General features: G+C 42.2%; 1 protein-coding gene across 5 annotated transcripts in view; it reads right to left on the bottom strand.

Moving 5' to 3' along the window:
- The window catches only part of crtc3 (CREB regulated transcription coactivator 3), a 54,813-nt gene that overhangs the window by 8,343 nt on the left and 20,479 nt on the right, over nt 1-25,991 (bottom strand). The window contains exons 5-14 of one of the 5 annotated variants that reach the window (XM_047362915.1): nt 25,836-25,898; nt 20,304-20,407; nt 14,382-14,432; nt 14,219-14,304; nt 11,368-11,417; nt 9,593-9,813; nt 8,627-8,865; nt 7,048-7,347; nt 2,088-2,171; nt 1,614-1,824 (exon numbers count right to left, since the gene is read on the bottom strand). In XM_047362915.1, the coding sequence (XP_047218871.1) occupies nt 1,614-1,824; nt 2,088-2,171; nt 7,048-7,347; nt 8,627-8,865; nt 9,593-9,813; nt 11,368-11,417; nt 14,219-14,304; nt 14,382-14,432; nt 20,304-20,407; nt 25,836-25,898 (1,409 nt within the window). The remainder of the gene's footprint in view (nt 1-1,613; nt 1,825-2,087; nt 2,172-7,047; nt 7,348-8,626; nt 8,866-9,592; nt 9,814-11,367; nt 11,418-14,218; nt 14,305-14,381; nt 14,433-20,303; nt 20,408-25,835; nt 25,899-25,991) is intronic. The other 4 variants (XM_047362916.1, XM_047362917.1, XM_047362918.1 and 1 more) reach the window with 4 other exon arrangements.

Genomic DNA, 25,991 nt, shown 5'->3' with positions numbered 1-25,991 from the left:
GGTTCACATGTGTTTTGTGGACCTGGAGAAGGCAGTCAACTGTGTCCCTCATGATGCCCTGTGGGGGGTGCTCCAGGAGTATGGAATCAGGGGCCCTTTACTAGGGGCCATCCGGTCCCTGTACAAGCAGAGCAGGAGTTTGGTCCGCATTGCCGGCACTAAGTCGGACCTGTTCCCAGTGCATGTTGGACTCCAGCAGTTCTGCCCTTTGTCACCGGTCCTGTTCATAACTTTTATGGACAGGATTTCTAGGTGCAGCCAAGGGCCGGAGGGGGTCTGGTTTGGGGACCAGAGGATTTCGTCTCTTCTTTTTGCGGATGACGTGGTCCTGCTGACCCCCTCTAGCCAAGACCTACAGCATGCGCTGGGGCGGTTCGCAGCCGAGTGTGAAGCGGCTGGGATGAAGATCAGCTCCTCCAAGTCCGAGGCCATGGTTCTCGACCGGAAAAGGGTGGCTTGTCCTCTTCAGGTTGGAGGGGAGTTCCTGCCTCAAGTGGAGGAGTTTAAGTATCTCGGGGTCTTGTTCATGAGTGAGGGAAGAATGGAGCAGGAGATCGACAGACGGATCGGTGCGGCTGCTGCAGTAATGGGGGCGCTGTGCCAGTCCGTTGTGGTGAAGAGAGAACTGAGCCGAAAAGCGAAGCTCTCAATTTACTGGTCGGTCTACGTTCCTACCCTCACCTATGGCCATGAACTTTGGGTCATGACCGAAAGAACAAAATCCTGGATACAAGCGGCTGAAATGAGCTTCCTCCGTAGGGTGGCCGGGCACTCCCTTAGAGATAGGGTGAGGAGCTCGGCCATCCGGGAGGAGCTCGGAGTAGAGCTGCTGCTCCTCCACATCGAGAGGAGCCAGTTGAGGTGGCTCGGACATCTATACCGGATGCCTCCTGGACGCCTTCCTCTGGAGGTGTTCCAGGCACGTCCCACCAGGAGGAGGCCCAGGGGACGGCCCAGGACACGCTGGAGGGACTATGTCTCTCGGCTGGCCTGGGAACGCCTTGGGCTCCCCCTGGAGGAGCTGGAGGAGGTGTCTGGAGAGAGGGACGTCTGGGCGTCTCTGCTGAGTCTGCTGCCCCCGCGACCCGGTCCCGGATAAGCAGAAGACGACGAGTACAAGAAAAGTCATCTCAGACCACACCCCTTCAGTAGATCTTTATCAGTGTAGTTAATTCTCCACATAAAAAGGACTGAGAATGAATGCTGATGAACCAAAGGTTCGAACCAACTCAACAGAACTATTTTATCAGGTTATTCTGAAGAAGAAACCGAGGAAGACAAACAGCTGCAGCTTAGATTAGGAAACTAAACAAAAGGAGTGAATCTGAATTTTTAGAAGCACCAGGAAGCATCCTGCCGCCATATTTGGGTTTCCTCCAGAGGGAACCACATTTCAAGCTTAACCATTTTCTACAGGTGCAAAATAGATACATTGATTTTAATCTGAATGGTTTACCGAGTGTATAAAGGATGTGAATCAAATGCAGCAGCCCAACAATGAAAAAATTTGAAAATTACTTTTGTAAGAGAAATTTAGAGATTTTACATCATTGATAGCATCTTATTGGGGTTTATAATGGAGACCAATGATGCCAATGAGCAGTCAGACTCACCTGTGAGTATGATATTAGGCAGCCCTCCACTGCAGTTGGAGTACAGCATGTTGGACCTCATGTGGGTCGGGTCCTGCAGGCTGCTGTGGCTGCCCCCCAGGCCGGACAGAGACGCCTGGGAGTAGTAGAGCGAGGAAGAGGATGACGGATCATAGCAGGACCCCCCTGCTGAGGAGCTCAAAGCGTTTTCCAAGAGACTGAACTGGTCCAACTGGTCGGCAGATGGAAAGGAAATGGCAATCAAGAGAAAGCACACAGTTGGAGAACCGGACTGGAACCACGGTTATTATAGCGGCCCATTCTGTGGGAAGGTTCTTTCTAGCATTAAGTACTAAAACTCATTTCAACAAACAAAAACAACTTGAATTTGTTCTTCTTGTTAATTTCTAAAGCAAATAAAGGTTTTTTCTGATTGAGACTCTGCTGATTGGTCCAACACGTGCGCTCCAGATGTGCCTGTTTTTAAACTCTCACCTGATAGGGCAGCGTCTTGCTCTGGCGATTTGAGTACTGCTGCTCCACAAACGGGTCACTGAATAGTGATGCCATGCTGTTTTGCTGTTAGAGAAGAGAAAATACAAACATTCAGAACTCTAATAATCTGATTTGATTAATCAGAACCACATTTACTGAGGTACCACAGTACAGGAGTTGTTTCCAGTTAGGGAACATTTCATCCAGTGTTTCCCAGTCTGTGTCCTGGGGCCCCAGTCCTCCATGTTTGGGAAGATATTCTGCTTCACATCATCAACACCTCGTCAAGCTGAGACAGAACCCTGATGATGAACTATTCTTTAGAATGACGTGTGTTTGGAGCAAAGGGTCCCAAGAACCCGGAGCAGGAAAACCTGCTGCAGTTGTCTGTCACACACCACTCTATGTTCACCTCTACAGAGTTGGGAAACTCTGCCAAAAACTAAATAATGATGAAGATTTTAGTTTCTAACTGAGACAAACCCACATCTGTAAAATATCTTTTAATTTAACAGCAAGTATTCCGAGTACGAGACTATTCCGGTTTGAGAGTGAACGCTGGCGCGTTTTGCAGCCGCTGATCCCCGGCCTTATTTTACTTTAGGCTTTTCTGCTCTGCCCTGTCTGAACGAAGACCATCAGCCTATCCGCTGACATGCCTTCGACTATTAATCAGACCTGCTATGTGTGGCTTTTACTTGCCTGGATTATCCTGTTCCTGGTCTATCATCCAACGATAGCATTACTCCAGTACTCTGCCGCTGAGCTTCATAAACTCCGGTTCCATCTGCATGGGCCACCACCATCAGCTCTGTTCCTGCACCAAATTATCTTCTATCAGCCCCGTCGGAAATACATTCACCGAGGCTCTCGCCGGATCTTCTGCTGTGATGGACTGAACTCCATTAATTCTACCTGGTCTACTGTACGTCGTCTTCCGAGGAGAAGTGGTCACCGTATTGATCACAGCGTGTTGGCCCGCCTGGCTCTGTCAGCTAACACGGCTGTCAGTTACAACAAAACCATCAACTTTGACCACTTCAATATCCGCTCACTTACAAGTTAGGGGGATCTTGTGCAGGAAACTATCTCTGATTTTCTGTGCCTCACTGAAACCTGGCAACAGCCAAATGATTTTGCTGCAGTCAATGATGCTACTCCTCCGGGGTTTGTTTACATCACTCTACCTCGTGATTCTGGCCGAGGGGGAGGTCTTGCGATAATCTACCATGAGAAATGGAGGGTAGTACCTGTAACTGTTCCTGTCTGTCTCTCGTTTGAAGCAACTGTATGTCAGCTTTCTGGATCAACTCCCACTATTATTGCTGCCTTGTACCATCCTCCGAAGTACAACAAAGACTTTATTTCTGAGTTTACAGGCTTTGTGATGTAACTTTTCATGGTATCACCAAACATAATACTCCTGGGGGATTTTAACATTCATGTGGATAAAGATACTAATCCTTTTACCAAAGACTTTATATCCTCTTTGGACAGTTTTGGACTACAGCAGTATACTAATTTCCCCACACATATTAAAGGTCATATTTTGGATTTAATCTGCTGTTCTGGTGTTAAACCTGTTGGCTGTAAAGTTGACTCTTTCCCATTTTCAGATCATATGTTTTTATCATTTGGAGTTAATATTTCTATTTCCAATTCTAACCCTCCATGTATTATAACCTTTCGTAAAATTAAGGACATTAACTTAGATAACTTATATTCTTCTATAAATAGTCTTCCCAGAGTCGAGCAGTCTTCTACCACAGATGAACCGCTATCACACTACAACAAATACCTGCAGTACCTTCTAAACATTCTTGCTCCACTTAAAACCAAATCTGTTTCATTCACTCATACAGCAGCACCTTGGTTTACTTCCACCCTTAAAAAGTTAAAAGCAAAAGGACGTCAACTTGAAAGACTCTACAGGAAAACTGGTCTCACTGTACACAAAGATATTTATTCGAACCACATTCTTCACTATAAAGATGCCGTTTCTACAGCTAAATCCATATATTATTCAAATCTAATCAGTTCTAATCAGGGTAATTCCAAGGCCCTCTTCTCCCTGCTGGCAAATATTACAAAACCACTAGATTAACTTCCTTTGCATTTATATTCTTACTATGGTATCTTTCTTCTCTTCAAAAATATCACATATTCATCAACAACTGTTACCCTCTATGGCTCTAATGTCATCAGTTTCAGTTTCAACTGCCTCTGTTAATTTATTTTCAGTCTTTACTCTTCCCTCAATTAATGACATCTCCAAATTAATACAAAAATCAAAATCTTCAACTTGCCAATTAGATCCTCTTCCAACAATTCTTGTTAAAGCTACCCTTCCCTCTCTATCTCCTTTGATTACAGACATTATACATTCTTCTCTTACCACTGGTGTTGTTCCTTCTGGCCTCAAAACATTTGCTGTAACCCCAATACTAAAAAAACTGGCTTAGATTCAAATAATCTCAATAATTTTCACCCCATCTCAAATCTTCCATTTATTTCCAACATTCTTGAAAAAATAGTTTCTGCTCAACTTCATGCTCATCTGTCTTGCAATAATTTGTATGAACAGTTCCAATCTGGTTTTCGTCTGCTTCACAGTACTGAAACAGCACTCCTTAAAATCACTAATGACCTCCTTGCTGCTGATTCTGGTTTATTATCCATACTTCTTCTGCTTGATCTGACTGCAGCGTTTCATACCATTTCTCATAACATCCTTTTGGACAGACCTTCCTTCTTTGGGATTGTAAATACCCCTCTTAATTTGTTTCATTCTTACATTTCAGGCCGCACTCAGTTTGTCCAGTTAAAATCATTCACATCTCATTATGTTTCTGTTACCTCAGGTGTTCCCCAGGGCTCTGTCCTGGGGCCCCTGTTGTTTATCGTTTACCTTCTCCCCCTTGGTTATATTTTTCGTAAATATAATATTCAGTTTCTCTGTTATGCGGATGACACCCAGCTTTACCTTTCAACTAAACCTAATTCTACACTTCCACCCTCATCCCTCACTAATTGTCTCATTGAAATAAAACACTGGTTTACCCAAAACTTACTGAAATTAAATTGCAATAAAACAGAACTTCTAATTGGCACTAAATCAATACTAAACAATAACTCGTTCATCTTTCCTTCTCCTCAAGTTAAGAGTCTCGGTGTCATCCTTGTTAGCAGCCTTTCCTTCACTTCCCATGTCAATAATATTACTCGATCAGCCTACTTCCATCTTCGTAATATTCAGCGTCTTCGTCCTTTTCTCACTCCTCATTCCACTGCTGTCTTGGTTCACAGTCTGGTCACCTCTCGTTTAGATTATTGTAATTCTCTTCTTTTTGGTCTACCACAGAAAACCCTTCATAAACTATAATTGGTTCAAAACTCAGCAGCTCGTATCATTACACGGACTCCTTCAATCCATCACATCACACCGGTTCTACAACAGCTTCATTGGCTTCCTATTTCATATCGTATCAACTACAAAATACTCCTTCTTACCTTTAAAACTATTCACAACCTCGCTCCTTTATATCTTTCAAACCTTCTTCACATTATTGTACCTGTCCGTACCCTCAGATCTTCCTCCTGGGTCCATCTCACTGTTCCCCCCCCTAGTCTTGTTACTATGGGGAGCAGAGCATTCAGCCGGTCTGCTCCCCATCTCTGGAACTCACTTCCACCTGATCTCTGCAACACACTCATTGCCACACTTCAAATCTAAACTCGAAACGTATCTGTTGAAATTAGCTTATGCATGGTGATTGTAATTTTTCACTGTTTTATTTAACCCCATTTTGTACTTATTTTATTCATTTATTTAAATTGTGTCTGTGTTATGTAAGGTGACCTTGAGTGCCTAGAAAGGTGCCTATAAATAAAATGTATTATTATTATTATTAATAAAAATAACGATGTGCAGCAGGATCCCCAGTAAAGTTAATGACGGGATTATACGTCCCAAACAGCTACTGGCCTAAACCTGCCCACATCTGCTGCAAAGAGTGACATCTCAGGGTCACCAAGTCTCCATATTAACTAGCAGACACCATCAACATGCTACAAAAAGGTGTTTGGGAGGCATACCATGAAAAAGTCCTTTTTGTTCAACCATTTCAAACGTAAACATGTGAAGTTGATGAAACTGTAGCGAGACTTTAAGTTGAACTATGAGCTTTGGTCAGATGAGACTAAAACTCAACGACACTCCAGTCCGGTCTGCTATGAAACTTTGTTAAGTAAGCAGAGGATGTGTGATGCTGTGGGGTCCCAAACATACAGCCGAATATGAGAAGGAGAACAAGGGTTGTAAGAACAGCACCAGGGGGTGTGGTGGTACCAGAGTCTTTGTTCAAGACAAGTATTTCCTGTGTGTAGGACGTTTCCTCCACTCAATAAATATAATCATTCAAAGGTAATATGTTTTATTTTCAGCGTGAGATTATACTGCTGCGATAAAATATAAATTAATTTCAAGACTTTCTGCACATCTCTACCAGGGGTGATAATAATCCATAAGTTCTTTTGCTTTGTGATTTGGTTATTTGGTTAAATTTATGCTGTTAGCCATTTAAGCTGATTCTTAAACTGTGTTTTTAATTCCTTTTAGCTGAATTTGTAAGCAGATGCTCCCCTTCCCACCTTAGTTTTAGTTTACTTTCTTTATTTGAACCCTTTTAAGGGGCCTGTATTAACTGTTTGAGTTTGCTACTATGGGGAAATAAAACCCATTTTCTTTGGAAAATGACCACTGTGTCCACATAACCAGCTCGGTTCCTGACATCTATCGGATTTTTACAAAGCTAACAATCTAATTTTGCTACATTTTACCTGCTGATCTCACATCACTCACTGACTGAAAATATTTCCTTTTAAATCATCCCAAGATAGCGACTAATTTCTCGGCTCAGTCCAAGTACAAACACAACAATGACGACCCTGCAGGCCATACCTGGCTTGTGTTGAAGTCCAGATGGATGTTCTGAAGAGGTGAAACAGGCTGCTGCTGGTGCTGCTGCTGGTGCTGGTGCTGCTGCTGGTGCTGCTGCTGGTGCTGCTGCTGGTGCTGCTGCTGGTGCTGCTGCTGGTGCGGCTGCTGGTGCTGCTGCTGCTGCTGGTGCTGCTGCTGGTGCTGATGCTGCGCCGGCTGTTGGTGTGGCCGGCCGTGGTCTACTGCATGCTGGGGTTGCTGATAGAGCGGGTAGGGTGGAGGCGGCTCCCTCGGCATGTTGCTGGTGTCCAAAGCAACTCCCTGCAGAGGAGACAAAAGTCACTACAGAAGAACTACAAAAGTTCTGGATTAAAAGTTCCAAGTGAACCCATACATAAACTGGGAGAACAAGCAAACTGCGTGCAGAAAGAGCCCATGACCTGATATATGATATATTTTCTTATTATTCCATGTCTTAAACCCTAGTCCAAGTCACTGAGATAAAATATCAATTTGATACAGAAAATTGTTTATAGCGCTTTAACGTTTTCTACACTTTCACCTTATAATCATAAACGTCTAAGTATCTTATTTGGATTTTATGTGACGGTCCATCACAAAGTGGTATTTTGTGGCAAAAATGATACGATATTTTTAACCTTTTTAACCAATAAAATTAGAAAAAGAAATAAATGCATTTGTATTTGACCCCTTACTCTGGCAACAATAAATAGGATCCATGAGTACCAACTGAGAACCAACTGAGACCTGTGTGTAAATAAACCCGACTATAAGTACAGAGGTTCTGTTTCTGGTCTAGACCAGGCAACACAGCAGACAGGTCAGGGAGGAAAGTCTGGTTGAGTTTAAAGCAGGGTTAGGTTCTACAGCAACATCCAAGCTCTGAACATCTCCCACAGCTCTGCCCAGTCCATCATCTGAACATGGAGAGAAGATGGACCACCTGCAGACCTACCAAGACATGGATGTCCACCTAACCTGACAGGAGAGCATTAATCAGGGAAGCAACCAAGATTCCCATGGTAGCTCTGGAGGAGCTGCAGAGATTCACAGCTCAGGTGGGAAAACTATTGTTAATTTGCTCCACAAATCTACCGTTATGGAAGAAGAAAGCCATAAGAAGTCCTGTTTGCTGTTCAGATTACACCAAAATTCAACTTTTTGGCCTATGTGCAAATGCTACACATCACTCTGAACACCTTAAAACGTGGTGGTGGCAGCATCATGCTGTGGGGATGCTTCTCTCCAGCAGGGACAGGGAAGCTAGTCAGTGTTGATGGGAAGATGGATGGAGCTAATTGCAGGACCTGGCGTGAAGGTTCACCTTCTAGCAGATGGGCCACCCTAAACATACAGCCGGGTCGTCACACTCATGTTTTAGATTAAGGCATATTCATGAATCAGAATGGCCCAGTCACAGTCCAGCGTAAATTGAGAATCTGTGGCCAGACTTGAAAATTGATCCATTCTGACTGAACCTGAGCTGTTTTGCAAAGAAGAATAGGATGAATTTCAGTCTCTAGACATGCAAAGGTAGTAGAGACATAGTATAATGTCTTCTGTAATACACTGTGTGTACCTGTGTGATGGGGGACAGCGAGGGGGACATGGTGGGAGACAGCTGCTTGGACAGACCCCTGCGCTGCTCCGCTCCAGGAGACAGGGTGAGGGGACTGATGGGAGCCGGCCGTCGGCGGGGCGAGTTGTTGGACAGACGCAGGGATGAGTTGATGGAGGGATTACTGAGCGATGACTGCAGCTGGCAGTTGTTGAGAGACGCCTGAATGGAGGGATTACTCAAAGAGGAGGACAGACCTGCTGGGACAGCAAAGAGAAAAGTCAGATCAGCTTTGAATTCACCAGGAGAACTTGCCTGCATGGATGTATTTGATTTTCCAGTGCGTTCTTTGGTAGCCGACGTGAAACACTAGACTTTATTGTGTGAGTGGGGAGAAAGGGGAAGGAAGGGAAACAAAAGAGCCGATTGTCAAGAGCCAGAAAGAGGGTCGAATTCCTGCATCGCTTTGGTGCTCGGCCAGGCTGAACTGTGTCCGACATGAGAGCCCGACAACACAGACAATGAGGAAGGAGTGAAAGGGAGAAGCTCTGGGTGTGATCAGATCAGGCAGCAGATCTCAAAGTGAACAAGTTGGAGACAGAGAGATCCTCAGAGAGTTATTAATAACGTATGATCGGCTGGCGCAGAAACATGGAACATGTTTGAAACATTGCAGCAGTAGTTCTCATATCTGAAAGCTGAATGAAATATTCAGCCTATTAAAGCCAACAACACAGAAAATCAACAGCAGATCAGGCTTCCCTTCAAGCAGTGTGTGGATATTTGCCCTCAGCAAAGAGGACGGATCCGTAATACAGATTTAATATACAAGTTACGGTGCTCGGCAAAAGCCAAAAACTAGGATGGAGATCAGGATAAAAGTCCTTCACTAAGGCAGAACGTAGATCTGTGCAGTTTCTGATGGAGAAGGTCATCATACCTCTGATAGGTTCCTCAGTCAAACTGCTATTTATGCTCTCCACCCACCCTGAGAGTTGCCTATGCCGAGGTGCATCATGGCAGCCGGCAGGTTTCCGGTGCTACTTCCCCCGCTGAGGTTGGGGTAGCCGCTGCTGTCTTCGGGGTCCAGCGGGGTGGACAGTGGTGACGGGAACTGCAGGTTGCTGAGGTCTGGCAGAGAGCCACCGGTATTCAACGAGCCCTGGTAGTGGGACAGACCAAGGTTCTGCTCCGGAGACGGGAATATACTGTGGAAAAGATGGACACAACATCCATTTGGCTGATGAGTGATTTGTCCTGTCGCTGTTACTTCAATGGACAGGATGTTGATTTCATTGACCTTACTTTCTTTAGCTGCTTTTTACTCATTTATCCTTTTATTGATTTGTTCTGACATGTGATTATGGGAATCAGCCATGACTCATCAAACAGGCACAGTACAAAACACTGAGCAAATGCTTGCCTTCATAAAAACATGTGTTTACCAGAAAGCAGCCAATCAGACCGCAGCCTGCTGTTCTGATCATCCTTTTAATTTACATCAAGACAAACGCATCCTTGCAGATGCCCTAAATCTTTGGTCGCTCACTAGAGGAAAAGGTTGTATTCTCTGAGATCAAAATGTGACCGATGAATCACAGAGACCTCTTATGATCAGCTTCAACTCCAGACAAGATATCTTCATAGTTGTAAATATCAATTTGTGAATAATCTTTGTGATTTATCACATCATTCCAGAGTATTTTTGGTGCTGGGATGCCTGCTAGAGTCTGATTGTCTCAGGGTATCAAAGGATGCTCTTCCTGGTTCACCCTGACTAAACACTTCACAGAACCACGTTTCGCTGCAGGACTATTAGGGTCTCTGCCAGCTTTGCATACCTAGAGCCTCTAATGGGGTTTCTTCCAGAATTCATCCTCTGTTCAGCTCCATCCAACGGGGCAGGGGCACGATGTCGCCCCTGCCCCGTTTCACTGCGGAAACGCTGTATTCAGGATGATGTGTACTGTTTCTCATCTGCCCTGGGCATCTTCTTCAACATGCTTGCTGTGTCCCTTACAGGCCTTGTAGCAAACATGCTGGATGTTATTTACAGCTGTCAGACTTTGCATTTATACACTACAACCAGGAGCCATTGGTTATATCCCAGGTATCCTTTAGGGACCTGGGTGATTCCTTTCAAAGAGTAATGAAATAAAAACTCTTTAAACTATCTTCCTGTTCATACTGACTGCATTTGTTGTTTTTTTTCCACATCTAAGTCTGCCGCCTGCAGGGCTACACAACATTTCAACTTCGTCGTCATTGCAGCATCGATGTTTTCCATATCACACTGGACTGCTTGAAGGCACTATTAGGTGGGACGTGTATTGACACTCTGCATGGCGATAGCATCAGTGGCCAGCTAGCCCCCGATGATCATAGCAGGCAAATATTTTTAGTGGCTGAGATGATAAAACTCAGGAAATGGTGGTGGACATTATAATGGAGGAGAAGAAACAAAATTCAGGTCATACTTAATATTATCATGAGTGGTTTCCTGATATCATGGCTAACCTATTCTCCAGAAAAGACATCTAAAACTCTGAATAATGTACCTGATACCGAGGACATGTTATACAGATTAGTGATTCTTCCTCTTTACTATAGATTAGATTCATGTGTGGAAATTAGTTTGAATTGTGTTTCGTTTTGAAGATAGTTCGATATGAAAATACAGAAACATCAATCGATGACATCCAGGTCCTGTCAGGTGGAAACAGGTGTTTTATGATCATACAGAATCCACTTCCAGGACTTACTTGATTCCAGGCACTTCACATGATTTAGGTCTTGATGCCAGAGACTGGACCTGAAACACAAACACAATCCATTGCCGGTCATTTCAACCATCCGTCATTTTCTACTTTTAGTCTTGTTGGACCTGACTTTAAAGGGAAATAAAAGTCATTATAGATGATATTTCTGCATTTTATTTATAATTTATCAAACAAATTGGTGGCTTATTTGACCTAGAGCCTCATTAGCATATCGAACATATTGTAAATAAAGACCAGTATTAGATTTATGAGCTGGGACGTGAATTTCCTGAGATTACGTTTTAGCTAAAATTACAGTGAATTTCTATGTCAAACTTATTTTGGACACATTTCAGAAGCGTTTACTAAAGATTTTTACAAGTTTTTATTTAGAGATAAGAGCCATTAGAGAAAATAAGCGTCTTATCTAAAATAAACGAGGAGATAAATATGACCAACATTTGGAACTGAAACTCTAATAGAGTTAAACTGGGAGAGCTTCTGAACCCACACAGGTTTGCAAGCATAGAACCGGTCCATTGTTCATAAACACCAGCTCCACGGACCTGAGCTAAAATAAACCTGAACCTCAAAAAACACAAAACCTTGATCCAAATCCTGGCGGCAGTCTGGAGAAACCAGAGGGGCTGTGGTTTCTGGATTTCACAATCAAAAGCTTCAGGCGGGGAGGAGTTTGGGGAAGATTCACAGAAGACTTCCAGTTGGACTTGGTTCTTGGGAACCATTCGATGACTTAGGAGAGGAAAGCAAACCCTGGCAGTGAAAACTGAGAGCTGAGGAGAAGTGTGGAGCAGCTGGTGATACGGTTGGCAGTGGAAGGAGCTCTAAAACCACAGACCAGTTTCTTGGAAGTCAGGAAAATACCTCAGGCTGTAGTCAACATTCAGCGTTGTAAAAATGTGTCTGGCTCAGCCTTGTCTGTTTAAAGTCAAACAGGAAGGACCGGTCCAACAGGTGGGGTGATTGGTTTGTGCCAAGTCATGGCAGGAATTTAAGGTGTTGTGATCACCTGAACTGACCCGCAGCATTTCAGCATCGGGTTCACATACTTCATGTTTCTAAGCTGATGGAGCAGAGGATGATGGCTGCAGTCAAGAATCCGAGCTCCAGGTGTTTTTCTGGCTCCCACCCCAGATGACATACTCCCCTCAGACATGAGGAAACCCCGACAACAGCAACATGCGTTTAAAACTCTCCATGAACTGAGCGACTGACCACAGGTGACCTTCATGTCTTCAAACACCATCACTGCTCTTCTGCATTTTATGGTCAACAGGGAAAACCTGGGATATAAAGAGAACCACAGCCTTCACGTTCATGGCTCTGATGGGGTTTCTCATAAACTAATGTAAAAAGAAAGTACACCCGCAGTCAGTTCTGAAGTTTTAAGTATCAGGACAGGATAAAAAGGATCTGGTGTCTACTAGGTTCTAAAATTATTTTAATCCAACCCTAAGAGTATAAAACACACAGATTCTACTACATGAAGTTGAAGCCTTTGATGAAGTCTGGAAAACTAAGTACACCCCATGAGTCAGCCACCTTCAGCGGTTTCCAACTGTGTCTCGCATTGCTTGGGAGGAACGTTGCTTCATTGCTTGAATGGCTCGATTTTGGTCAAACTTCAGCTGTTTTAAACAAGCCCTTATCATGATCCCTCCACCCCTGTGCCTGACAGTTGGTATGAGGTGCTAGTATGCTGTGTTTGGGTTTTCTCCTAGCATGGTGCTGTGTATTAGGCCCAAACATCTCCACGTTGGTCTCATCTCTCCAAACAACACTGGGGCTTTCTCCTTCAACCTCAAACAAGCCCTACAAGCTTAATCTTCTCCTAATCGTCCTGCCATGAACTTAAATCTGCCGTCTGAGGTCTGAACAGTCTGAGATTTCTTGTCTTAAACGTTTCATTAAATCTAAATGAACCTGGTAAAGCTCACATCACTTTTATTATGTCCTTTTACACAAACCCCCAGAACTCAAACAGGAAGTCCTCGCTGTTGACCCTGACTGTAGCTTACACACGTCCATTTATCTACATTAATCATGAGGCTAACCTAATATTGAGTTCAGTCTTTCCAGGTATAATATATATTTATGCTCAATTATGGCGCAGTCATGAGCGGGTTGTAAAAGCTTAGAGTTTAGTATTGTTTTAAAAGGACTAAATGATGAAATCATGAGAACATTACAGAACGCTGAACCAACTGTTTTTATTTTATATTACACTAAACCCATGCTAGATGTGTTATAAAATCTCAGAGTCTCACCACATTTCCAACAAGTTATCCAAGAAAATCTTTTAAATGAATGAGCTGCGTTTGATAACAAACAACCAGAAAAATCATGGGAAGTTTCTGAGTTCAAGAGCAAGAAGAGGATGAGTTTATCCTCCTGTGTCTGACGCCATGGGCGACCAGCTGAGGTTCAGGAACCCAGCTGAAAGAGATACTGGAAACGCTCCTTGAAAATTCCTCTACAAAGAAGCAGTGGAAGTAGATGTTGGGCTTTACTTTGTTGGTAATAACCAGTTAAAACCTCTCGCCATGTTTTCTTTTATTCCTTGGCGTCTAACCCGAGTGAGATTAACATCGATTGTGTTTGTAAGATTCGGATGTTTTTGTCTTTGTTGTGTTTTACATCTCGTTCAGCATGTGGGTCACACGTGTTGCTTGTTTTACGCTTGGATATTAGCACCAGTTAGCGTCAAACCTGCTCAACAAGTGGCTTCCCTTGTTCCTGAGGGAAGACAAAACATTTTTAAAAAGTAGCTTTTTGCAGGCTAAGCTTGTTTTATCCGGGCACCAGTAAACCTATCTGACGTAAGAAGCCTTACCTTCTTGGCCTCCCACAGCTGCTTGGGGAGAGGTTTACTGACACCCATCAGATTCTCCTCATGCGGCAGTGCAGGAAAGGAAAAGACTGCAGAGAAACATGAAAATTAATATGAACAAAATCTGATCTCTGTCTATCAGAAATGAAGACGAATGCAAACCCACCATCTCCGCTGCCATCTACATCGGCCTCATTTACACTAGCTGCATGCCAGCCTCCATGAAGAACAGCCAGAGGAAAGCGTGCAGGACGGATGGGTGTTGGTGAACAAAAGGAGGGACAGAAGAAAACAGTAGCAGAGGAAAATTAGAGGATGTTTAATTATAACCACCTGCTCAAAAGAATGCAACAATGTATGGCACACTCATCAGCCCTCTGACAGGAGCAGGCTCTTCATATGCTCTGCAATTACTGAGCAGTTTCATAGCAGCAACAGCTGGGCATCTGGCATCGTTATTCGTCTTAAGAGAGGGAATGGTACAGCACCAGTTGGTTCGGACTTCAGAAGATGAACAGAGAGAACCACTGTTCTCCTCCAACAAAGAGAACCATTCTTCCTTTTTACTGCAGGTTAAATATGCCTGTTGTCACTGCGTTTCATTTGGATTATTCTGCAGAACATTTCCTGCTCAACGCTTCTGTTGTCTGTGAGAAAACAAATATGTTAAACTTCCTCTGAGTCTCAATCAGGAGCTCATCCACCCATTTCTTCTCCTTTCATAAAATCAGCCTTTCAAGGCCTTTTTATTTACAGAGACGTGTTTTTTGGTCTCTGCTGCAGATGGGACAATGAGGCGATACAACACTCTAGCACCATTAGAACCCCCCTGCAACCGTGTTTATTCACTGTTGCCCACACTCGCAACAAGGACGGAAGCAAGACAACTGGGATGGAAAATGGCTGGCTTGTGTTCTTGGCAGAAGGGAACTCAATATGGAGGTTGTAAATGCTAAGATTGAATAAATAAATAAAATACTGTCTGCACCCAGGGCAGAGCACCAAGCAAGAGCCTGATGGCTGCAGGGCGAGCGTTATATCTCCACTCACGGAGGGTGCTCATTTCTCAGGGGCAACAACCAGCAGACAGAAATCACTGCAAAAGGAAATCTGAGTGTAACAGAACTCCTCCGCTGTAAGCGTTTCCGCCCGGCAGGTGAGTCATTACCGTAATTCCTAGTTAGATGCTCCTTTAATCAGCCCGGACTTAACACCACTCCAAACCCGCTGAAACCTTGAGAGGTGCCAACGAGGCCCTGAGGCTTCACAGCTGTGCACATGGAGCCATGAGGCAGCGCTGCTCGCTCTCTGACAAGAGCTGCCTTTGTGTCCAGGCTGCTTCAGGGTAAACATCTCGCACAGAGACGGCTATGAGTTGGTCTGCAGCAGAACAAGTAAGAAGATGGATATGATGTGATTTCTGGCATAAATTATCTCAGGGCGTGGGTAAAAATTATTCAAATCCGTTTACGTCACTAGTCATTATTTAAGGAGTAACAAAAAACACATCTAAGAGAAAAGTGAAAGAACAAATGCACTGGAGCCATGGAATCATCTAGATATGCTTCAAATGAAGCAGGTGGGGAAATAGTTTGGATTTTGAACCATTTACCACCAGGAGAAAATCTTTTGGCCATGCTTGTCCATATTGTGAAATATATCGACACATCCTAAAGGAATTGTGGTGTTCTGGGGTTTTTTAAACTTCACATTGAATTTAACACATTTCCATCATAATTATCTCCATTATCTGTCTGGGTAAAATATCTAGTTGAGATAAAAATCTTGGTCAGGAGAGACCTTGACACAAAGATTGTAGAACCTTTCTTCCTAGCTGGATATTCAACCAGGTTTCTTGACAGAACCATCGGTTCATTTCCTCGAAGGTTGCTAGGACTTCAGCACAGTCCATCAATTGTCAACATGATTGTTGTGAACTTGGGGATCCCTGTCCTGCAGGAACACCAGATCGTGTTCAATCATCTCACTGTAGATCAGAGGGGAAGTTGTTGTTAGGTTTGAAATATCCATTCATCCATCGCATAGTCGATGAGGGGCTGGTGCCTTTTTCCAGGGGTCACTGGGTGAGAGGCGGGGTCCACCCTGGACAAGTCCCCAGTCCATCATAGGACAAACAACTATACACACCCACCAATATTTAAGGGCAATTTAGAGAAACCAACTAAGCTGACAGTCATGTTTGACTGTGGGAGGAAACTGGAGTACCCGGTGAGAACTCACGCATGCACAGGAGAGATCAAACTCTATTGAGAAAGACCTCAGGTCGGGATTCGAACACATAACCATCTTTCTGCAAGGCAGCAGTGCCAACGACTGCTCCACCGTGCAGCCTCTCACGAAAACTTCTAACATTGTTCTTCTCTTTAAGGTGATGCATCTTTGTTTCATTTGAACATAAAACTTTTCTAAAAAAATGCATTAGTCCATGTAAGCAGCTGCAGATTTCTGTCACTACAAAGTTGTCTGATATGACAACGACCCGAAACACGTTAAGCTTCAGAAACCTCTGACCCTAAAACTATTTAAAATGTGTGGATTAAACTTAAGCCCTGATGCAGAAAACCAAACAAATTCAATGCAAATCAAGTTTCTCACTTTACAGTAAAAATACAGACAGAACAAATATTAAACATTTAACTAAGAAAAGGTGTATATTCTTCACTGGTATTTTAACTAAAAAGTAGTAAAATAATCCTATCAGGCCAGTAGGTGGCAGTAAAGTCACCAATAATGAATCAAGAGATAAAAAGCTCTTATCGTGGCCATTAATTAGTAAAACAAAAACCTTGTTCCTTTTTTGACATCATTGACTGTTTCCTTGAACTACGTTGAGATTTTTAATTGCAGTGCACTATAAGCAACACTGACAGACCGGTACTTCCACCTGGGTCTAAGGTCACCCATTCACACACAATCCTGTGATTCATCCCTCTGAACAGGTTTAATTCAGGCTGTGTGTGAGAAACTCATTCTTAAGGTAAAACCCTGTTTGAATGTACTGGCTTCACGCAGAAATAAAAATGATCAAAGAGAGGATTATATGGAAACCGAGAGGAAATGTAAAGGGTTGGTGTGAAACACGCGATAAAAAATCAGCTCTTTTTCTCAGGTTTAATTATCTGAACTAAAATGTAAACAGGATTTTTTAAACAAAGACAAATAAAAAAGGCTTTGGAGATGTGTGGACCTGAAGAGAGAAGCTGAACTGATAGGCAGCTGCCTGGATGGACTGTGTTCTCTGTTAATCAGTGACCAGAAGAACAGAAACACAAACACCATAAAGAGGGATGATAACAGCGACGAGGGCTGGTGTAGGAGCTGCCTGCAAACTGTATCTAGATAGGTTTCTGCTTTGATTTGACGGGTGGCAAAATGTCTCCATAATAACATCCATGTCTCCCAGCTAGTCCCAGAGGGATGCTTTTTGCCCTCGGTGGTGGTGAGTTTGGTCTGATAACCTTCCGCCTACTCTTTCATGGTATGACGTGATGTCTGCCCTACTCCTTCTGGTCCTTAACACTCAAAGAAAAGACGAAACACACAAAGTTTGTCTAACTTTCAAGGCCAAATGTCTGGTTCAGCTGTACTTCAGCCAAATGTTCCAACACATTCTCTATTGCACTAATTTTATACCTTTATACCAAATTTCTACATTTTTCTGACAGTTCTACAACAGTCTGGGCGGTCGGGTTGAAAACTTTTACACAACTGAGTTTGATTATTTGTTCCACAAATCACTAAACGACTCCTTGATGGAGTTGGATTCAGATCAGCACTATTTCACTTCACTTTCTGGTATTGCGACAAACTTGGATTAGCACTACATTAAAATGTATATTTCTTTGAAAAATATTGAAAAATATGACCTGGATTAACCTGCAATAAATACAGATCATTTCAAGCACAGTTTGTGATTCAGGATTTCTTTAACATAAATATTCCAAAGATATTCAAGTCAATACTCTGCGAGCTAAACCAGAAGCTCAGGTCAATCTGAACCACTGATCTAAGAGGGTTTACAGGCAAAGTGTGGGATTAAACGTGGGTGAATATCAAGGAAAATCTAGTCTTGTTTTTTCAACCAGTCTCATCGTTTCTCTAAACTCCAGCAAAACGACCCTCTCACAGCAAATGTAGAAGTATACCAAGAGCATAAAAAGTTACGGTTTAAACTCCACTTAAATTCTCCGTCGCACAGTTCTTTAAGTATAAAACAGCTTTGTGAGACGCTGAAGGACGTTCTGGACAGACCTGAGTTTTCTCCATTTCAATAGAATCGCTTCCTCATCGGATTTCCAGGCCGTTCTGATTCAAACTTATAATCAGAAAAGTCCATCCGCGGATCAGCCGGCCGTCTTTTGGAAAAAAAACCTGATCAAGCTTTCAACGTTTAAGGATTCATAACTTCTTAATTTAGGTCCTTTCCAAATCAGTTGATTTCACGCCATATTCTACAGATTCCCCTGTTTTCAGGAAAGACAAAGTCGGCTGTTTGGACGGTCAGGGCATAAAAACTGAAGGAGTGCCGCCCATCTCTCATGTTAGGGTAGCGCTCTTCTGTAAAGCAGCGGGATGCAGGCTAGCTACCAGAGCAGATAACCTCACCAACAAGCTGATTCCAGCTTGTTGCAGTTCAGAATATTAAAACAAATAATCTGCCGAAGTTTACTTAGAAACTGCGACTGAATTAACCAGGTGGTAATTCTATTAGGTCTTCCACCATTGTGTTAATCCGTTAATTAAAAAAAACTTTAAATCTGAAGGAGAATTGAATCCTTGATTTTTCTAAATACATTTATCTGAAAAAATGATTGCTGTTAAAATGAAATCAGCAAATTAATTTTATTTCAGACATGTTTGAATGTTCATTATGGTAGCATTTCACCTTTGTTGAACATAACGTTTGCTTCTAACATGCTAAATAGAACAGTAGGTTAAGGTATAAACTTCCAGCCATATTCAATAAATCAGAATAAGTGTGAGGCTCGTTTGTCAGATATTAAGTACCTTAATAAATCACAGCATTTAAGCAGGTAATAATAAAACGTCTCATTAAGCCCATATTTCTGTATTAAAACAGTTTATTGATTTGATTTAATATTCTAATCTTAAATGGCATGTTTTCATTGGCTGGAAGCAGAAAATCATCATAATTAATCAGTCTGTGTGGAATTAACCTAAATAATGTGTTTCACTTAATGGAGTGCGTTCCTGAAATACATTAGCTTGTCAATACCATCTTTTATTAAATAGGATTTTATATATTCCTACGACTTTAACATTATTTGTATTAAATTATTCAAGCTGTTTGAGGGAGAACCCTCATTTTCAAAGGTGCTGAACATCTAATACAAAGAATAAAAAATAAAACATAAGCAACCAAAGAAAATGAAACAATTAAAACCCATGACACAATGAGCCTTGATTGAGTTAAACATGACTCCCGTTAACTACTTGGCCAACTTCTACACTATTTACAGCTATAAAACAACATTTCCTTTTTTATTGCAAAGCAGAAAAACTACAAGTGTTCTATTATTTTGATAGCAGCAGAAATTGTTGTTACTTTTCCACAATAAATACAAGGGATCACATCATGTTTTCAATCAATGTGTTAACCCTGTGGTACTGTGAAACTCCAGTATTTGTCCTCAACGTTCTCGTTCCATGAGAATCTCATACCAACCATCGCTGATCCAAACACACTTAAAGCAGCAGCTGTAATTCACTGCACCGATTCATCTGATTGTTTGTAAGAACAGTGAATATGTGACTCATGAAGAAGATGTTGCCTCCAGAACACAACTGGGATGGACCAACCAGACACCCATGCTTGTTGCAACATTAATAAGAATTTCACCAGACCAGAAAAGGTCTGGATGGTTCTGAAACATTTTTCTGTTAACTATGGTATGCATTTTTAATATCTGTGTTTAGTTAGAAATGTTGATATCATGACAGCAATAAACTACAGACCTTAAATAAAGCTCGGAAAGGAAGGTTAAATTCATGTTGCTTGCATTTCACAGCAAAATGAAAAGAACAAGTGTGTGGCTGTTACTCTCACCATTACGCTGTGGAGGACCTCGACCCATCTGTTGGTTCATGCCAAACGGATCCTGAGGGTTTGGGTTCATAGCACTCGTATGCAGAGCAGAGTCAGAGTTGGTTCTGAGTAGGAGGAAGAGGAGAGTTATGCAGAGTATTCCAGCACCTTGGACAGAGACAGAAGGGTTTCTTAAGGCCGTAAGGGTCAGTGAATCACTCTGCTTCCTGCTCTGCCTCCACACAGTTGGCATTTCTCTGCAGGCTCACGCTGACCTTACACTTACACCCTCACAGGGTCAAACTAACCGAGCAGCACTCTGTGAGGAAAACACAAACCACCTCACAAAATGTATCCAATTCCCATTTGTTGTCAATATTTCAACAGATAAATCCATAGCTGTCAATCCATCAAAGTCTACCTTCATTGGTGATTTTTCCCATAGTTCACATATACTTCACTATAATTTCCAACTGACCAACTGGACAGTTTTTAATTCCACATTAACTTAAATCTGGATTTTGTCAGAACCTTAATTCAGACACAAGTAAAACTTAATAAAATAAGTAACTTGAGGTTAGGAATGTTATTGAAATGTTGTTAATATCTGGGCACTAAGACAAGTAAGGAGAGATGGTTCAGGCTCAACAATCAGCAGATTACCTGGAGACAACAGAACACAGCTGGAGTCTCCATCCAGAATGAGAACCCCAAGGTGCATTACATTAACCTGTAGTCAGTCCACCTTCAGTTCACTATTTATGGGAAATAAAAATGGCCATCCAGGTTGTTTTGGTATATTATGTGAAGCTATGCATGCTGAGGAAATCTATATGGGTAAACTGGACAGACCAAAGTACCATCAAGGTGACAACTTTCCCCAGAGGTCTGGAGCTCCATCAGCGGGTCAGCATGCCACGGGTTTCCCCTCCAATGGTTCCCCTAGGAGTTTGGTCATGTAAATATTTAATTACCAAGCTCAGTCTCATAGAGCCAGGGAGACAATTTCAGGTCAGGACCTTTTATTCTGCAGTGACTGAACTTTAGCTGCATGTCAGGGGCAGGACATGAAACACTTGGGCTATTTTGTGTACTTCTACCTTCGCCATATGTACCAGGAGTAGGAGAGTTGGCCCTGCTGCTGCTCGCAGGAGAGGACGTTCTACGATCTAAAGGAAATTCACTTTTTAGAAACCGCAGATATCCTTGCCTGTTTTCCTATTTTAGCGGCATGTTTTTCTGTGCGCTGTCTGGAGCTTGTGTTCCCCTGCTTGCGAGCGCATGTAACTCAGCGTGTCAGCGTCGGTGACAGAGTATGAAGAGTGTGTTTTCGTCCAGCTTTTGTCAAGTTTGGCAATAGAAAGTCGATTAGTGACAAAACAGGGACAGAAATCACTCACAAGGCAATCTAAAAAAAATGACATCAACTGTGAAAATGAACTATTATTCCCTTGTTATCCAATGGGGATGGGACAACCCCACTGGATAATGGTTGGGGAAACTGCCCTCAGTCAAACGTGTTAGCAGAATGTAAAACAAATGATTATTAAATAAAAACCGTTTCATGTAATCTCTTTGACCATTTAGCTCTTGGGCCTTTTATTCTTTTCAGCTCAAATTAAAACAGAGATAACTGTTACCATGCGAGTGAATAAGTGATCTAAATAAATACAAAATAAACATAAATACTAAACCTGCTTTTGTTATAACAAAAACTGGAGCTCTTTTAAATAAGTTCCCAATTAACAGATATTTAAACCTAAACAATCCGGACCAGAACACATGTCCAAGCTCACTAAAACGGTTTACCTTGTTTTCATCATTTAACTGAGCTTTAATGAGACACCTGAGCTGCTTGTCCTTGATGTGCTTTGATAGATCAGCAGAGTGGAAACAGCTGGTACTGTTCTCTCTCTCCATGTAGCGGATCGTCGTCCAGGTAAACAGCAATGACACCTCTGATCTAGTCTTTCCCCCCTGTACGTTTTATTGTGCCTTATTTGCTCTTTTGATAAAAGTTTGGTGTATTTTGCACCTGGGTCCTATTAAGGCATCACACATCCAAGAATTATTTCTACTAACTGAGAATATTTTCCTGTCATCTAGGAAATAAAAAATGTTTCCAGGTATCCCCTGCAATGTGCTCACGTACCACTAGGGGTACGAGTGCCCCCGGTTGGGAATCACTGGTCTAATCTACAGTTTTGGAAGTTGCTGAAGATGTAACCTGTGGCAATACTGTCTGAGTAACACTGATCTATAGATTACCAGGTCATTGAGTACCTTTTCTGTGGTTGTTGTTCATTCTGACTGCTGATTTCAGGGTCATAAAAACTGCATCATTAAAAGAGGAATTTAAATTAGTAGACCAAGTAACACAACATGTGTAATTTAACACCTTACAGCTTAAAGAAGATGTTTTACTGCAGAGTTTTAAAGATTAAAATCATCTGTGTCTTTGTGCGATCACTGCACAATGTCAAGTCGCAAATCATTTTAATATCCTTTACTTCACTGAAGTTGTGTCTGCTAGGCGATATTAGTAAGCTCATCAAGATTTTTGCAACAAATGACTGCAGAGAATGTGTCTCAGAAAATCAGACTTGTCTGAAAAATGACAGCGAAGGCGAATAAACGTGATTTAATTGAAAGATTCCAGAAAAGTAAAAAATCCTGTCCAGTACTTGACTGATCACTACAGTGGAAAAGTGGTTATACTTTACATTTAGAGCATACTGAAGAGCAGTCACTGAGGTGTGAACAGTAATGCTAAAAGCTGTCCCGTTTACCACTGAATCAGCCGAGATACATAGAAATATTAGGCATCAACAAGGTATTTTTTTATTTTTATGACCAGCCTCACCAGCTGTAAGGAAAGGAGCCCAAAGGAGGAGATTCTGTGCATGGCTAAAGCAGCACTAGGCTAATGATTTTCCTGTTGCCCTTACTTTTTCCTCTACACCACTAACTTCTTCAGCTTATTTTTAAAGTTTAACAGGGTGAGGATAAAGCGAGTTAAATGTGGACAAAAGAACGTATAAAAACAGTTCCACTGTTGCTGTTGTTTCTAGCACAGAGACAGTGGGCCTCTCTATGTCCTTGTTTCTAATATTCTCTGGACGTCCAGTCATCACAGATACACCAGACAGTTCTGTCTGCAAACAGCAGAAAATCTCAGCTTTGCAAAGTGGCTCCATGTTTGTGTGAACTGGGCCAATTTGCCATTTCACTTGTATTATTTTCCAGATAATTAGGTCGATGACGATGCCTGAAACCTTTGCTTTTGTACTTGTGTCTGTTAAAGGTACAAACATAAAAATATTTTACATTTCGTTTTTTGCTGCAATTTTAGAGACATTTCCTCGTTTTTGGATACAGGGTTCGTGAAGAAGTCGTATCTTATGCAGGAACATGATTTGTTCCACTCACACAACGATCAACATATTTCTTTATTGTATACAGGGGTTGGACAATGAAACTGAAACACCTGGTTTTAGACCACAATAATTTATTAGAATGGTGTAGGGCCTCCTTTTGTGGCCAATACAGCATCAATTCATCTTGGGAATGACATATACAAGTCCTGCACAGTGGTCAGAGGGATTTTAAGCCATTCTTCTTGCAGGATAGTGGCCAGGTCACTACGTGATACTGGTGGAGGAAAACGTTTCCTGACTCGCTCCTCCAAAACACCCCAAAGTGGCTCAATAATATTTAGATCTGGTGACTGTGCAGGCCATGGGAGATGTTCAACTTCACTTTCATGTTCATCAAACCAATCTTTCACCAGTCTTGCTGTGTGTATTGGTGCATTGTCATCCTGATACACGGCACTGCCTTCAGGATACAATGTTTGAACCATTGGATGCACATGGTCCTCAAGAATGGTTCGGTAGTCCTTGGCAGTGACGCGCCCATCTAGCACAAGTATTGGGCCAAGGGAATGCTATGATATGGCAGCCCAAACCATCACTGATCCACCCCCATGCTTCACTCTGGGCATGCAACAGTCTGGGTGGTACGCTTCTTTGGGGCTTCTCCACACCGTAACTCTCCTGGATGTGGGGAAAACAGTAAAGGTGGACTCATCAGAGAACAATACATGTTTCACATTGTCCACAGCCCAAGATTTGCGCTCCTTGCACCATTGAAACCAACGTTTGGCATTGGCATGAGTGACCAAAGGTTTGGTTATAGCAGCCCGGCCGTGTAGATTGACCCTGTGGAGCTCCTGACGGACAGTTCTGGTGGAAACAGGAGAGTTGAGGTGCACATTTAATTCTGCCGTGATTTGGGCAGCCGTGGTTTTATGTTTTTTGGATACAATCCAGGTTAGCACCAGAACATCCCTTTCAGACAGCTTCCTCTTGCGTCCACAGTTAATCCTGTTGGATGTGGTTCGTCCTTCTTGGTGGTATGCTGACATTACCCTGGATACCGTGGCTCTTGATACATCACAAAGACTTGCTGTCTTGGTCACAGATGCGCCAGCAAGACGTGCACCAACAATTTGTCCTCTTTTGAACTCTGGTATGTCACCCATAATGTTGTGTGCATTTCAATATTTTGAGCAAAACTGTGCTCTTACCCTGCTAATTGAACCTTCACACTCTGCTCTTACTGGTGCAATGTTCAATCAATGAAGACTGGTTACCAGGCTGGTCCAATTTAGCCATGAAACCTCCCACACTAAAATGACAGGTGTTTCACTTTCATTGTCCAACCCCTGTACTTCTCTCCATATGTCGCCATATGGAGAGAAGTTACAGCATGAAATATTGCAATAAGTTTAAACCTTCAAAAAAGCCATTAAAAAAAAGGTAAGAAATATATATTAAGAAAATAAAATAAAAGTTTCAAAACTTCATTAAATTTCATTTAATTTACTACTGTATTTAAGTTTGTTTTTGTTGTGTTCATTTGCAATATTGTGATAATGTTCAGTTTTGTACTAACAAAATGCAGATTTTTAGTAAACAAGACATTTTAACTTGTAAATTTACTATTAAAACACCACATAAATTCACATTTATAAGACTTATGAAACATGTAACATCTGTGTTCTCAAAGCAAACAACTGAATCACTATTAGTTTCATTTGAAAACAGAGCAAAAAACAACAAATACATTTGATTTAAGATGTAAAAATGCTGAAAGTTTGAAAATATTAATGAGGCTTTGTGTTAGGCTGCATGGCCCAAGAGTCCTAAAGCTTGGTTAGTAAGAGAAAAATGATTATTGTTTCAGAAAGCACAGATTAAAAAGAGATGAGTGAAAAACTACAAAGAGGGAAAAAATAAATCCATCGTAACACAATGAGACTTTGTGGATGTCTATATTAGTGCACCCAAGAAAGGAGAGGATTATGGAGATGGTAAAATTCAGATGGAGATTTACAAGAGAGAGACAAACCCAGCGTATTACAAGCCAAAAGAGATTGCAAAGCGACAAACAGGAGAACTGTTCGTCTCTGTGAACGAAGAGACAAAGCAATAAAGATAAACTGAGGAAAAGAGAGCGATTGGAGGAGGGATGGACGGGGTCAAGGGTCACCTGTTGAGTTGTGATAATAATCTAAACCCAGGCCGTTTTTCCTCAGTCCATGGCTGCTGTTCCCTTTGAAGACAGAGGAAATCCAGGACAGACAATTACTGGGTGAAAGAGGAGAGCCCTGCTAGGAATTAGGACATGTTGGAGAGAAAGCTGACA

The sequence above is a fragment of the Girardinichthys multiradiatus genome, chromosome 4, assembly GCF_021462225.1.
Source record: "Girardinichthys multiradiatus isolate DD_20200921_A chromosome 4, DD_fGirMul_XY1, whole genome shotgun sequence".
NCBI lineage: Eukaryota > Metazoa > Chordata > Actinopteri > Cyprinodontiformes > Goodeidae > Girardinichthys > Girardinichthys multiradiatus.
This window is presented reverse-complemented; position numbering and strand designations above follow the sequence as displayed.